We start from the raw sequence: 16411 nt of genomic DNA, 5'->3' as shown, positions 1-16411 counted from the left end.
ACTCGTTTTGTATAATATAACCCTTCCCCCACTTTCATACCACGTGATTCAGGTAGGTTCTCTCTCCAGGCTCTAAAGCCTCCGGGTTCTATTAATTTATTGCCTATACTTGGGCCAATCATCGTAGCCTGCTCATCCTTCTGGACACAGAGCCTGATTCAGGGAGGTCCCAATGATCACTGTGGTCCTATAGGAGGCAGGCTGAGAGCTTGGATGGAAGTAAGAGAGACACTGTTTCTTTTTACTAAAGTTAGGAGAGGATGTTAATTCTGAGCTAGGAAGCCATTTTGCCTAAGTGAGGGAGTGTCTGAACAGAACACAGGAAGGAGAGCTAAGAGATTCTAGGTCTGTAGGGCCTCACTTGAGCACCTGGATCAAGCCTTGCCTGATGCCATTTTTGTCCCCAGAATCTTAGTTACGTGAACAAATACATTTCCTTTCGACTGTTAATGTTGACCAAATGCCTACGTGTTCTTCTGCATCCCCTAGTCCTCTCTGCAGTTGGAGGGAAGCCATGTTTCCAAGTGCCAACCAATGAGACACGGGCAGAAGTAACAAAGTCATTTCCAGATCTGGACATTAAATGCATCGTACACGCTCCTCTAACCCTCCCTTCCCCAGTTGCACTGCCCCAGACTCTGAGTGAGCAACAAACGAACCTTCCTCACGCGAAGCCACTGAGACTCAGGCATTACCTGTTCCTGCAGCACAGCCAACCTGGCCTACCTAATGTACCCCTTAGGCCGTTTAAGCACTGTATTTTTACCTGCGACTAGAATATCATTATTAGAAAAGGTTTCCTTAAATCCATGAAATGAGCTGGAACTCTTCCATTGAATCCACAGTTTCTTGGACATTATATTACCAGTTTGCTTCAGATTCTAAAGAAAGATCCTTATAAGGGAAGATCTGCTTTGATTTTTTTTCTTTGTAGCGTCTATTCAATGCTGACCAGGACAGTAGTCCAGGGGCCACTGGGATGACGAAAAAGGAAGAGTTCTTCCTCTTGAGGGCCTCCAGTTCAAAGAAACACAAAGAATACCTTGAACTGCTAAAAAAGTGAGAACTATCTAGAAAAAATCAAAACCAAATCAGCCATGTATCAAGTACGCATTTGTCAATACCATGAAAGGGAACGCGAGAAACACAAAATAAGGGTCCTTGCATCGTTTCCTAGAAGCCTCATGAAAAGAGAAAAATGACATGTACAAGATACTCTAACGTGGCTTTTTGCAAGGTCAACAGTATCAAACATCAGCCTTCACGAGATGAAAATTTCCGTGAGTATGAAGACTGGCACATAGAACACCACTTCTAGGTCCCTTATGGAGTGATTCCTTGAATTAAATAAGCACCAGTCCTATACATCGTATGTGCAGGGATCTCTGGGAGCTTGGGTTCTTGGGCTGGCCTAGGTCCTATGAGCAGGTGCATCCATCTAGAACTTGGAACAAGGCTGCGAGTGACATGTGGCCACAGTCTCACAGGGGATCAGCCCTTTGATTATTTATGGGTAGTCCCGCCAGGCCCTACTACCATAGGTGCTGAAAGGAAGGCAGTGTTACTGTTGGGATTGGGGCCAGAATGGAATGCACTTGGCTGGGAGTTCCTACTGGCTGCTGGTGTTGGTGGCACCCAACCCTGGCTTCCTGGCACACAAGGAGTCTGGCTGCCATCTCCTGCACTCTGATAAATCTGTCTCTACCAGAGTGGGATCTGTTGTCAGCAGTGAAGACCCTGGCCAACACAGAAGGAGCACAATCGTGGGAAAGAGATTTCTAAAGAGTTACATGAAAGCCAGAAATGCCAGTCCTTCCTCGCAGCAGGCAATCAACAAATTCTTCTGTAGCTGTATTATACAGCTTGCCAGAGATATTTATCACTGCCCATGCCTCAGTTTCCCCCACTTGACTGTAATCTCACAAGGGCAGAGTTAATCTCATATTCATATCTGTATCCTCAAAGCCTATCACATTTGTAATTTGCCCTCAAAAATGATTGAATACATAGATTCATCCTCTTGGCTCCCCATACCTCTGATGTTTCCTGTAGAAGAGAAAATGCTTGAACTAAATAGATCCTAGAACTGAACTTAAATGTTTCATGTAGGCATTAAGGCAGGAGGGGCCTCCCGAATTCCATGGAGGTCACAGAATCAGGGAATTCTCATTTCAGACGAAAATACAGAGAGACCTGTTGCTCTGACTCCACTTGGTAACAGTGATGCCCAAACAGCGGGTCCTGGAGGAGTTTCCTTTTCCCAGGTGAATTGATGGCACCCTTGCCATTCCATCTTTAAATGTATTTTCTTCTTCCTCATAACCTTGACGCCAGTCTCTTTACATCCACGTGCTTCAGAAGGCACAGCTGGGAGAAAGTGCTGCTACAATTCTGGGTCCTCCTCGCGGATCAGACTCAGTTCCCTCGTCCACTCCAATCCCTCACCCCTCAAGAGCCAACTCGTCTTGGGCCAAAGGACCACACGTTGACCAAAACAGAGTTCTGGGGCCATGGAAGCGACATCATCAAAGAGCAAGAACTCTGTTCATGAAGGCTTTGGAACGGTTTTCTAGGCATGCGGAAGCAGTGAGTGAATGCTGATGCAGCAGAAACTGGTGCTCGCCATTGCTAAGAGCATCCAGTTCAGCAGACTGGACCCTTCCATCTCCGGCTAACACCTGTGCAAAATGCTGCAGCCCTGACAGAAAAGAACTTGGCAGCAAAAGCTCTCCTCATACTTTTTTTGGCCTGGAGATTAAGTAACTGTGAGTCTATCTAAGGAAGTAACTCAAAACTTAAATTATGCACAAAGATAATTAATTCTTATAATAGTAGAAAAGTAAAATTATGTAATTGTCCAGCAAACATAGAAACTTTGAAAGCCATGATACAGGCATTAAATTTATATTCACGATACATTTTGAAACAAGGGGAAATGCTTATATAAACACGTGAACCTGAAAAAGTTGAAAACAAATTGCAGGTACCATATATAGAGTGAACAAAACTGGTTTAAAAATTCATAGAAAACAACTAGAATGAAATATATTAAAATGTGAAGCAGTCATCTTCAGGTACGGAAATTGTTTCTTTTTACTTCTCATTTCAAAACTAATTTGAAGTAGCTCGCAAAAAATAAATGCAATGGCATAAATTAAGTAGGCAAGAAAACAGAACAAGGATGGAAACATAAAATAAAGCCAGGGAAAGAACTTATCCACAGGAGGCATGGCTTCAATGCCCATATTTACAAACAGCAAAGTTAGCTGTGAGGGTCCTAGAAGTTGAAGCAAGGCCAGGCATGCGATCACTAGTAAAATTCGCAGCACTCAGTGCATAAAGTATAAACGATTTCCCACAATAAATGCAGCTGTTTTTCTCCTGATACTAAGGCCCAGGAAAATTTTCTCCAATGTGTTCTAGAAGAGGAAAAATCTGTGTTTAATAGATAATGTTCTTAAAACATCTCTACCAATCTTTCTTGACTATTGCTCGATACTGTCTACTAACCTAATACCAAAGCATAATTCAATTTGAAGAATTTTGAGAGTCAAATTGCCTAGCTTTCTGCTTTTCTGGCTTGATCTGAGTGAACAGATGGGCCGAAGGATATTTCTTCTTCTTTTTCTCCTCCCCTCTTCCCTTCTCCTCCCTCTCCTCCTCCTCATATTTTCTTACTACCTTTATAGACATTCTATACCTTTCATAAATGCACTTGCATAACTGTACAATTTTGACATTTTTTCCCCTGACCACAGGAATGATTTAACTAAAACGAAATCTCTATGCATGCAGGCCACAGCATCTCCCCCTCGTTTATGGCTACAGGCAGCTGTTCTGGATGCTACAGTTTGTTACTAGGAGCCCAGAACCCTGGATCATCCGTGCATTCGTAGTCTTTGTTTGGAGACATTCAAATCTGACACACTCACGAAGTGGTCTGATTTATGTTCATATAACCGTGTCTGTTTTAAGGACTTTGTTTCTTTGTGACAGAGTCTCACTCTGTCACCCAGGCTGGAGTGCTGTGGCACGATCTCGGCTCACTGCAACCCCCACCTCCCAGGTTCAAGTGGTTTTCCTTCCTCAGCCTTCTGAGGGACTGAGCTGGGTCTACAGCCATGTGGCACCACACCCAGCTAATGTTTGTACTTTTAGTAGAGATGGGGTTTTATCATGTTGGCCAGGCTGGTCTCGAATTCCTGACTTCGTGATCCACCCTCCTTGGCCTCCCAAAAGGCTGGGATTATAGGCGTGTGCCTCCAAGCCTGGCCTAAGGACTCATTTTTGTAGACTTGGCCTAGTTATTTCAGATTTCTATGCCTCAATTTTTGCCTCTGTGAAATGGAGATGCTGCCACTCAAAGGATGGTGGTGAGGCTTCCGTGAGTGAATGAAAGTACATTTAGAAGCCTTCCCTGCTCTTCTGGCTTGATCTGCTTCAGCCATCTGAAGCCACAGAGACAGGCATATACTTCTTTAAAAAGACAGACATCTCTGGAGTTGAAAGAAGACATCCCTTTTCCAAGTCAAATGCATGGAGTTTCTTCAATATTTCTTGCTATGATAAGGGGTCTAGGTTTCTCATTTACTGAATGAGTTAAAATTTTCAATTTATCCCCTTTAGCATAAGAAGTAGACCAACGTAGCACAGTTCTCTGCATTTGATATCATTCGTCTATTGCCAATGCAATATGGTAATAATGCTTTTTTGTCCCATAAATTATAATTGTGTAAACTGATCCAGCTGAGATAGTGGCCCTATTTTCTGTTCAGCTTTCACTTACATATCTGGAAACCACACCTGGACCACACCCTGGGTCCAGCCCTCCCGCCATGGGGCACTTGACCCTTGCTCCAGACCTTCCCACTCCTCGGAGGATAGATGGAAGGGAAGCACGATTTCCAGGCCCTTCGGAGCTAATTCTGAGGCTCACCCACAGCAATGGGGAGGAAGCCTTCTCCAATCCCCATCAATCGCAGGTAGGCTGGGCAGGCAGTCATTTGTCTGTCACAAAGTCCAGGTCTGTATTAGTCTGTTCTCATGCTGCCCATAGAGACCTACCCAAGACTGGGTAATTTATAAAGGGAAAGAGGTTTAATGGACTTACAGTTCCACATGGCTAGGAAGCCCCACAGCCATGGCAGAAGGCAAAAAAAGAAGCAAAGGCACATCTTACACGGCAGGCAAGAGAGCTTGTGCAGGGGAATTCCCACTTATAACAGGTCTCATGTGACTTATTCACTCCATGAGAACAATATGGGGGAAGCCAAGCCCATGATTCAATTATTTCCACCTGGTACAACCCTTGACATGTGGGGATTATTACAATTCAAGGTGAAATTTGGGTGGGACATGGGCAAACCATATCCAGGCCTATCCGTGAGTGGAGCAGAAACAGACCGGGGCTGAAAGGTGGAGAGAAATGAAGCAGGTTCTGGTGAGGTCAATAAAGCCCCTGGGTCAGCCTCACCTAGAATCAGCACCACCCTGGACTCCACGTCTCTTAAGATAACTTTAAGTTTCACGTAACATAGAGTTCTGGTGGTGCAGAGTCAAGATAATGCACGAGGATATTCCACATCCATAATGATAAAACTACGATTATTCACAGGTGCTCCTGGCTTTTCAGACTTCAGCCTCCATAAGATACGGTGTCAAGATACCCCACAGAGCTCGCGCCTTCCGTGCTGGTGTGGTTTCTCATTTTTCCTCTCTGGCAGCTTCATGAGTGCCAGCTTTTATTAAGCTTATTTTCATACAAAACCTGGGATCTTCTTACACGTGTTCCTCTTAAACTCCCCTCTCTCGCACCTCCCAAGGCGGCGGGTGTGACCTAAGTTCAGCATGATGCAATATTCCCTTTGTCTCCCGTGTTAGATTGTCCTCATCTCAGGGGAGCTTTTGGTCACAATTCTGCCACGTAGTCCTTACCACGCCACTCCTTGTATGTAGCTGCTCTTCCGAGGTTTGCATGAGGGACTCCAACTGTTTGCACAGCCAGCCTCTGATACAAATTTCCACCTGGGAAGGGCTGGGGAAAGAGTCCTGGGATCTCCTTGGAACGTGCTCAAGGTTGACACCACACCATCTGCTACCATCTAAGCTGCTGTGAATCCACCAAAGCATAGCACCAACCAGGTACACATTCCCACCTTGTGGACAACAGTGCTGGGGTGAGCGCTAGTCCCAGGAAGCACTGAATGCAGACCTCTTTACTTGCTTGTAACATTACTAAATCTCTATCTTCATTCCACATTCCATGCAGCAGCAAAACAAAGCTCTGTAGATACTGCCCTCTTCCCACCTCACCCAGTGATTTCAGGGATCATTTCTAAGTCTTGAGAGCTTCAGAGTGACCACAACAGCCATGAGGGCTTTGGGACTGATACAAATGGCATTGGGTCTCCTGTGGTCAGTCCGCACAGAGTGTGGGCTATACCTCCCTGGTCTTGACCACAAAGCCTCCTGGGCCAGCTGGGCTTCCTCAGCCATGTCTGCACAGCCCTGGCTGCCAGGAAAAGATTCTGCTGCTCGAGCCATGCTCAGGCATGCTGCCTGGTCACCTCATACAAACATTCCTTCTGCTTCCTCTTTGGGCGATTTGGGATAGAGTGTCTTCATTTGCGGATCCACAAATATATCCATGAAGTCGATCTAGTATCTTTTTAATTTATCATTGGAGTGACGTGGCACAGAGCAGCTCAAAAGCCCGCCAGCATCTAAGCAGCCCTCCAAATTATCCTGCCCTTTCCCCCAGTAAAAAAAAAAAAAATTTACTGAGTGAAGGAAGAAGAGAGAGGCTGAGAAACCACAGGCCTGGGAAGAGCGGTTCTTCCAAATCTTTTCTCTATTGCTGGATACCAGCTTTTGAAATCAAAAGTCAGGAATTCGTCCTTTCTGCTTTTATTCCACTGGAGACAGGGTCTCACTCTGTCACTCAGGCTAGAGTGTATTATGTGATCACAGCTCACTGCAACCTCCACCATCCAGGCTCAAAAAATCCTCCCACCTTAGCCTCCAGAGTAGCCGGGACCATAGGCACACACCACTATACCTGGCTTTTTTTTTTTTTTTTGGTAGAGATGGAGTCTTGCTTTGTTGCCCAGGCTGGTCTTGAACTCCTAGACTCCTCAAGTGATCCTCCCACCTGGGCCTCCCAAAGAGCTGGGATTACAGATATGAGCCACTGTGCTCGGCCTTGACTTTTCTGTCTCATGCCCTCTGCTGTACCAAGAGGCAGTGGCTACCAGGTGTTCATCTGCACAGGAGAGGAGAGGCCAGGGCAGCAGGGAACGTGAGCGGCTGGGCAGTGTCCACGTCTGTTTTGATATCAAAATACTTTAATGCCACAATATCCCGAGGGATGCCAAACACCCTCTGGAGTCTCGGCAAGCTACTTTGTCACTGAAGCATCCTCCCATCTACCAATACAGCTTTCCTGACCAAAACACAAACAAACAAACAAACAACAACAATGAAATCTGACAGACAACTCCATAGTGAATCTGTAGAGGGAGATTCCCGTAAACATAAACATTTACTGTCACTGTCTGAAAAGAGGAACTTAATGTCACTGAAAGTTAAATGCTTTTTTGGAACCTCTTGTCTTTTCAAATGTGCATCTGAATCTCCCTTTATTTATACACTTCACTTACATCCTGAGGGAAGAGAAGTGGCTATTTGGATTCTCTTTCAAATGCATGTTTTTTTAATCTTTATAACTGTTGGCTGGTCTGTTTGAAAAGTATGTGCTTCAATTGCTTTCCAGATGCATGCACAGCTTTGTTTACTTTTAAGTTCAAGAGTCTTCCTTCTCTATCAGTTCTTAATTTCTGGAGGGGGTACACCTGGGGTGACTCCTGAAACCAACGTTTAAGGGAAGTACCTGGCCTCTGACTGTTGTATGCACCCCTTAATTCTTGCTACAGCAGGTTTTTTTGTTTTTTTTTTTTAATAAATGACAAAGCCACCTAAAAAGTTCTGAGTCTTTGGCCCCACGTCACAACAAACCCATGCTGGTTTCCTCTTCCTTTTGTGAGAGGCCCCACCGTATCATTTCCACAATTCATTTCATTCAATCTTGCTATCTGGTATCAAATATCAAAATCAATAATGCATATGTTCACAGCATCAGGCATCCTCCTTCTGCAAACAGGAAGAATCTGTGTCTCCATTCCCTGTGCTTCTTCCTCACTCTTTACAATGTCCCAGAGACCACCAATGTGTCACCTACTCTCTCAGTCCTGGAAGACCAGAGGCCATGCCTTTGTCTTCCCTGTCCAGGACCCTACACATTAGTGACATGGATGGATGAACAGATCATGAAGACGGTCCACTAGGCATGTCTGCAAGTTCTTTAAGAAGCTTGAACCAGGAAGATGGGGGAGAAGGAAAACAAAGCAAAAAAGAAGCTTGACCTAGGAGATAACCAAACCATTCCACAACATCAGAGAGTCTTCAACCTCCTAGGAGATAACCAAACCATTCCACACCATCAGAGAGTCTTTAACGTCCTAGGAGATAACCAAATTATCCCACACCATCAGAGAGTCTTCAACCTCCTAGGAGATAACCAAACCATCCCACACCCTCAGAGACTCTTCAACCTCCTAGGAGATAACCAAACCATTCCACACCATCAGAGAGTCTTCAACCTCCTAGGAGATAACCACACCATTCCACACCATCAGAGACTCTTCAACCTCCTAGGAGATAACCACACCATTCCACACCATCAGAGACTCTTCAACCTCCTAGGAGATAACCACACCATCCCACACCATCAGAGATTCTTCAACCTCCTAGGAGATAACCAAACCATTCCACACCATCAGTCTCTTCAACCTCCCTGGTGGTCTTGGAAGCAAATCTCTATTTTAATCCCTTTCAGGTGTTATTTCTGAATGCTGCTGGAAAAATTAAGGCTATGAAAACTAAATAACATGATGTCCATTTATTCATTTGCTCAACAAATATCAAGGGTCAACAGTATACCAGGCTCTGAGCTAAGAACTAAAATGGTCTCAAGACCTCTCTGCACCCAACCCCTAGCAAGCATGGCACCACGTATCAATCTTGTCTGACAAACAGCTTGGTTTTTAGTTATTCCATATAATTATGAGAAGTCAGCAGAATGGCCAAAGGTGTGGGCTGTGCCATCAGAATTAAGACTCTGCCTGCCTTTTATGTTGCTGTGACTTGGAGAAGTTACTTAACGTCTTTGAACTTGAACATCTGGTCTAGTACATATCTACCCCAATGAGTTTATCTGCAAATTCACAAAAATTATCTTCAGAAGTCACTCCACACAGTGCCAGCCATACCGCAATTACTCAAAAAATTAGCTGGTATTATTGACCAAAGTATTTCCGGCAGCACTCTGAATTACTGGAAAAGACAGCATCAAACCATTGCACTGTCAGGTAAATGTTCTCTAGCAATATTTCACATTCTTGTAAGCACAGTTAAAAATTGTACTGAGGCCCTGCAATGTCCAAAGCACTAAGCTAAAAATATTGGAGAGAAATCAGAGATAGAAAAATACTGTTTTTTTGTTTTTGTTTTTGTTTTGCTCCTAGAGGAAATTAAAATTTAGGAGAGGAGACAGAGAATAGTTTTAGAATGGTAAGCTTGTGAAAGGCAGAAAGATACTCACGAAAGATACTCACATCCAAATCCCTGAAATCTGGAACTGCTGGTTACCTTATTTGGAAATTTTAAAAGGGGACGTGACTAAATCAAGATGAGAGATTATGTAGATTACCTGGGTGGCCCTGAAATGCAATGACAAGCATTCTCCTAAGACAGAGGCACTGGGAGGTTTTCTACAGACACACAGAAGAGAAGGTAGCCTGAGGAGAGGCAGGCAGAGACCTGAAGCCACTGCTTTGATGGAGGAGTGAGGCAGACCCAAGTCAAGGACTGCAGCCGCCACCGGAAGCTGGGAGAGGCAAGGAAGGGCCCCCCAGCGCCTCATGCAGACGCCTCGATTTCAGCCCGGGGAGGCTGACTTTGGACTTCTGACTTCCAGAACTGCAGGGAATGCGCTTCTGTTAAGTCACATGTTTGTGGCAACTTGTTACAGCAGCCACTGGGAGTGTATACATACTTGGTGTCGAAGTTAAAATCCATCCTGTCATCCCTCTACCTTTAAAGAATGATGAACCCGTCACCATGGCCTATGAAACCGTGACTATGGGATCTGTCATCCACCTGGAGAATTTGGGGAATGAAAGAGGGTGCTGACCTCTGCCCACCCCCAGCTCTACCCAGCACATTCTCTCCTCTCCCTTCACGCAGTCCCAAAATCTGCAGGGCTCTCTCCCCAACCTTCCTGGCCACGCTGGCCATGTGAGTCCCCAGTGTCCATTATCCCAGGCTCTCTGCACACTTCCACCCAGCCCACCCTTCAGACAAGGGAAGTCTTCCCAGCTGCTCTCAGTCAACTGCCAAAGTATATGCATCCAGAGACACTGGCTCCATCCTCCAAAGTACAGGCCACAGTGCTAAGTTTGCGTTTTTTCTTTGTAATTCAAATGTTTCTCAATCTCTCCTATACACGGCAAGTTCTCTGGGAATGGTAACTATAAAACCTGGGTTTTTCCACACTACTGCACTCCCTGTGCCCAGCAAGGTATCACTGGTGCTCAGAAGGCAGTTACTGTTATGAAATAGTCAAGGAGAGACAACAAAGAAAGAGAGGACTGAGGAATATGCAGCTGCTCAGGTCTGAGCTTACAGCTTACAGCAATGGAGCAAGGTGTGAGGCACTTTGACATCTAAGCTCTGTGTTCACTGAAGGCACGTGGCCTTTGATATTTGTTGAATGAATACACGGATGGAACGATGAATGGATGAATGAAATGATAGATGAATAGATGGAAGGATGGGTAGATAGAAGGATGGATGAGGGATCAATTAATAGATGGAGGAACAGATGGATGGGGGATGGGTAGATGGATGGACTGGTAGATGGATGGGTGGATGATGGATGGATGGATGAATGGATGGATTGATGGATGGATGGATGGATGGACAGGTAGGTGGATGGACAGATGGATGCATGGATAGATGGACAGACTCATAGATAGATGGGTGGATGATGAATGATGGATAATGGATGGGTGGATGGATGGACATACGGATGGATGGATGGATGGATGGATGGATGGATGGATGGATGGACTGGTGGATGGATGGATGGATGGATGGATGGATGGATTGACTGGTAGATGAATGGGTGGATGATGGATGGATGGATAATGGATGGGTGGATGGATGGATGGATGGATGGACTGGTGGATGGATGGGTGGATGATGGATGGATGGATTGACTGGTAGGTGAATGGGTGGATGATGGATGGATGGATGGGAGGATGATGGATGAATAGATGGACTGGTAGATGGAATGATGGGTAAATGCATAGGTGGACAGATAGACAATGCCTGGATTAACAGAAACATTGATAGATAAATTCAAAATATTGGGTAACATAGCTTTTATAAGATATTTTTTGAATTTTTTGTTGTTTATTCATTTTTTCTTGGCTGTTAGAACTAAGTTAAACAGATCCTCAAACTCTATGCATGAATTTTTAATAAAATCATATTTTAACTCTTTAATTCAGACAAAACAAAACTTAGTGGGCTCTTCATTCTTCAGACTTTTAATTTGACAAAATTTGAATAGAAGCAAAAAGTCACTCTCTCTCTCCTCTCCCTCCCCATAACTGGTTCCCTCCTGATATTCTTTCTTCTCCCAAAAAGTCCTTGACCCCTAAAGAAGTTATCACTGTACTTTGAAGCTCTTTTTGGTTTGTAGTTTCCTCAAATAAAGGGTGGTGTTCTCCTATCCAGAAGCTTCACTCTGACCCAGTTAACACCCCAGTGTCATCAAATTGTGTCAAATGGAATTTCATGATGCAGATATGATTTATAAGCTCAGGGACAGTTCAGTTCATTTCCCAATGTATTCATATCACCTCTCCTCTAAGATTCTCTGATCACCTGAAAGTTCTCACCCAGCTGGAAATCAAGTATGGATTATATTTAACAGGATTCTAATTGGAAGTAAACAGACACACACAGACACAGACACACACACGCACACAATGCAAAGTCCCTAATTTGTCTGGGGCTGATTGAAAAAGAATATGATCAAGTATTAAACATCCGCTGCAGCATATTATTAGAGGTCAGAAGCTCTGCATATGGAAGCATCTTCAGGAAGGCGATCTAAGAAACCCACTGCCCGGGCCACTGGCTGCACTCAGCTGGAAGCAGGCAGAGCATGTGCCCAGCACCACCCTAGATACGGGGACCAGGACACTGCCACAGTCTGCTCGCAATGTCACAGGTCTCCCAGCATCTGCTTATTTCTTACCAGCATGTGCAAGGAAACATAACCGGGAGGGATGCACCCAGCTGAGGATTGTAACAAGCAACCTAAATGCAGCAACCCTCTTGACTTTGTATTTAAAAATCACCTTGCTCTCTGCCCATCTCCTCACTAATTTTTCTTCTCAGCCCACCCTCATACACCTGCTCCTCCCACAAAGTTCACAGTAACGCATCAAAACTCATCTGCAGGCTGGCACCATTGCCAACTACATCAAGCTACCGGCAAAGCTAGACCTTAAACATTAAAGGCCGTTCTCCAGGAAAGTTAGGGGCCACAGGACAAGGCCACTGGGGAACTCTGTGTGTCATGCCTTACTTCCTAGGTCCGAGGGGCATAGAAGTACAAGCAATAACATTTTATTTTTATTTGTTTTTTAAAATTATCCATAAGAGGGTGGGTTTGTTCTATGACTAATCATTTTCTGCTCATAAAATGTAAACATGTAAGGTTCAAGCATATGAACCTGGTATTCAAATGCGCATTTTGTTTTGTTCAAAAATTCCTATTTGAAAGACAATACAGCAAAATGATAACATATGGAAACAGATACTTAATACTTGATAATATTCTTTTTCAGTCAGCTCAAATGAGGGACTTTGAGTGTGTGTGTGTGTGTATGTATGTGTGTGTGTGTTTACTTCCCATTAAAATCCTTTTAAATATAGTCTATACTTGATTTCAAACTGGGTTAGAACTTTCAAGTGATTCAAAGACTATTAGAGGGAGGTGACATGGATACTTTCGGAAAAGAACGGCCCTGGCCCTGAATTTATAAATCATATCTGCATCATAAAATTCCATTTTATACAATTTGATAATAGGGGTGTTAAGTTTTTCTCATTCTTTGACATAGCGTGACTAACCCCTGAGTCATCTACCATGTGCTCAGTACTCTGCTAATTGCTGTACGAAGTCTCCGCACAAAACCGATTCACTTTTGAACTGTCTGGCTAAGTTCAACACACAAACAGTATCACATGCTAGGCTCATCGTATCATTTCACGTGCTAATTTTTGGCCACCTAGTCAAGAGGCTCCCACATCACAGAGTACCTCATTTAAGGACATGTTCAGAGTTCCTAGTTGGAAAAGTTCACAGGCGTCAGGGGAAATACAATTCTCTCCAACACGGCTCAGTCTAATAAAGAAACGTAACAGACCTATGTACATAAGTGAGAAAACACAATGGTTAGATCTTATTTCCAAAGCTATGCTGTACCTTTCTTAATAAAACCTTATTTTATTAGGCTATTGCAGCATAAACACAAGAAGTCTATCCCTATTATGACACCAGGTGACAACCAGCAGGAACTAAACGCCTGGCTGCTGTCGCTGTGGATTTGGCTTTTTTAACCTCACGTCTGCCTAAGTTAGATTCACTGAATTCAGCAACATTTTCTCTGGTTTCCTGTGCACATTATAAATCCAGAAAGCTCTGATCCCAGGGATTGTTCTAACTCATAATTAGAAGACATGAGCCCATTTCAACCACACTTCAAAGAGAGCGAAGCAGAGCGAACGTAAATTCCTCTTTCTAAATCGAACCAGCATAGACACCCGGCAAGTGAACTGTCTTCATCTATTATCAGATCCAAAGCAACATAACCTCAGTGATTCTGGAAGAACTCAAAGAACACACAATTCATGTCATTAAAAGACTCTGTGCATGATAATTGGCTTTGAAGTTTCTGAAAGAGATCTCATCTCAAAAATCTTTGCAGAAAAATATGGGTACGGGGCTCTTGCAGCGCATATTAGAGACTGCGGAGATGCTTCGCTTTCCTCCCAGCATGTTCCTCTGCAGGAAAGGGGCGCGGGGTGGGGGAACCACACACAAACAGCCCAGAGCAATCATGAGAAAGAATCTCCTGCACAAATCACACAAATTCTCTTCAAGGAAGAATGACTGCCCAGAGCTTCCAAACTTGCTCTTTCCATGACAGACAGGGATGCTGGCAGAAGGGAAGAGAAAGCTTTGAGGAATTCCTGCCTTTACACTTGGCTTCAAGTCAGAGACCCGCTGGGATAACTCGGGTCACAAGTTGCAGCTGAAACTCCACAGCGGGGCCGCTGCTCCCAGCACCCTACGGAAGGGTGAGCGCCAGACCCTGGGCCAAAACCTTCACAGCAGCTGACCTGGAGAAACCCAGGCCCCTTCTTCAGAGCTACCCCCCGGGCTATACTTTTGGCAGCCTGTAATACACTAAGCAGTATTCCCATACAACAGGAGCGCTCCAAAATTATTTCCAAGTAGGTCAGTGCCAGCAGGGAAAGTCAATCCCAAATTCCAGAAATCTTCCTGGTGATCCCGATCCCTTCCCCTGACAGCAGGCTCAGCCCTCCAGAGGCCACCTTTCCTTTCAAGGGTCCCCGGGTCCCCTCCCTGTGCAGAAAAGGCTTTCAGGAAACAACCTTCCGTTCCTTTGGGCTCCTGGGCAATCTCCCCTACTGCCTCCCTCCCAAGGGCTTCAGGACACGCACCTTCCGCCAAAGGGCGGCGGAGGAGCTTGGCTGCTGCACGCGCGCAGGTTCACAAGCGCGCACACACGCGCGCGCGCGCACACACACACACACACACCCTTGCTCCCGGCCGCCCCCATCCTCCACACACTCCCACACACTCACTCCAGGCGAAGTTAGTTCCCCGGCCCCGGTGGCCGCGGCGTCCTCACCTTTGGAGAACAGGGCGGCCAGGCTGATGAGCACAGGCGACCAGTGGTGCCACAGCGTCCCCATCTCAGACGGGCACATCCTGAGACCCGGAGCGCAGATCCTCCGCTGCCCGGCACCGTCCAGGCGAAGAAGAGACCGTCTCAGTCCCTAGAGGCTGGGAGCGGGGCCGGCGGCCAGGGAGCGCCCGGCTAGGGGCCAGAGCATCCCGGGCGCCCTGCGCCCTCCTTCCGCCAGTCCATGGCTGGGCCGAGAGGCGACGACCGTGCACGGGCTCCTGAGTTGCTCTCCGGAGTCCACCACGCGCGCAGGCAAACCCCACCTCCCTCCTTCGCCCCCAGCAGGATTTTTTTTAATCCACAAGGGGTAATTCCTTTCCTCTTCACCCAAGCGAAGAGTGGCCCGGGAGGCCCAGGCAGAGGTGCCTCCAGCGCAGGGCTCCAGCGGCTCCGGGGCTGGCTAGCGGGCGGCGCCGGGGTGGCGGGGCTGCGGCGCCCAAGGCGCGGGCAGAGGCGGCGCGGAACCCCCCGGGCGGGTGGCCGGGCGCGCGGGGCGGCCCGGGGCGCCCTGGCACGCAGCCCCCATCCCGGGCGGGCCGCTGCGCCTCCGGGCTCGGGCGCGCGCGCGCTCCGGCACCCAAAGTTTGGCGGGTGCAGCTGCTCCCCGGCCGCCGCCTCGGCCCGCCAGGCCCCGGGCCCGGCTGGGGCTCGCGGGGCTCTACGCTCGCCGAGCGCACAGCCGGCTCCGGAGACGCGGGGCTCCCCCCTGCGCCCGGGGGAGGCGGGCCAGAGGTGCGCGGAGGAGGGCCCGCCTGCGAGGGGACGCTGCCGAGCGCCGCCGCTGCCGCCTGCCAGCCTGCGCGGGGGCTCCGCGCCGCAGGGACCTCATCCAGAACGCAGGCGATCGCCACCCTGCCCGGAGCGGGCTCGGGCTTTCGCCTTAAAGATTTGTCTGTTTTTAAAAAGCCCCACCCTTTCGGAGTGACAGCTGTGAGCCCCAATCCGCAGAGTACATCCCACCTCCCTGGCCGCTCCACGCCCAACCTCCCCCCACCCTCCCTGCGAGTGCGGACGCGCGGTGGCAGCGGGCGAGGGCTCGCAGCGCGGGGGCGCCCCGGGGACGGAGCCACCCACTCTCCCAACAGGTGTCCAGGCCACCGGCCTCCCTTAGTCAGCGAAGCCTCAGGCCCAGGGGCGGTCCTCCAGCCCGGGGGCACCTGAGGCTCTTCGTCAGGGAGGGCGCACATGGAAGGCTGGAGAGGGGCCCCCGCCCCGCCCCGGGCATCTCCCGGGCATCTCCCGGGCATCGGAGCGAGGAAGCCAATGACACGCCACACTGA

General features: G+C 47.3%; 1 protein-coding gene across 1 annotated transcript in view; it reads right to left on the bottom strand.

The window, feature by feature from the left end:
• TMEM132D (transmembrane protein 132D) overlaps positions 1 to 15808 on the bottom strand; it is an 832693-nt gene extending 816885 nt beyond the window's left edge. Inside the window, exon 1 of the mRNA XM_017504530.2 lies at positions 15075 to 15808. Coding sequence (XP_017360019.1) covers positions 15075 to 15153 — 79 coding nt within the window. The 5' untranslated portion in view covers positions 15154 to 15808. The remainder of the gene's footprint in view (positions 1 to 15074) is intronic.
• Between the last annotated feature and the right edge of the window lie 603 nt (positions 15809 to 16411).

The sequence above is a fragment of the Cebus imitator genome, unplaced genomic scaffold (assembly GCF_001604975.1).
Source record: "Cebus imitator isolate Cc_AM_T3 unplaced genomic scaffold, Cebus_imitator-1.0 Scaffold323, whole genome shotgun sequence".
In the NCBI taxonomy this organism is placed as follows: Eukaryota; Metazoa; Chordata; class Mammalia; order Primates; family Cebidae; genus Cebus; species Cebus imitator.
The sequence above is the reverse complement of the archived record's forward strand: the minus strand, read 5'-3'. Positions and strand labels throughout refer to the sequence as shown.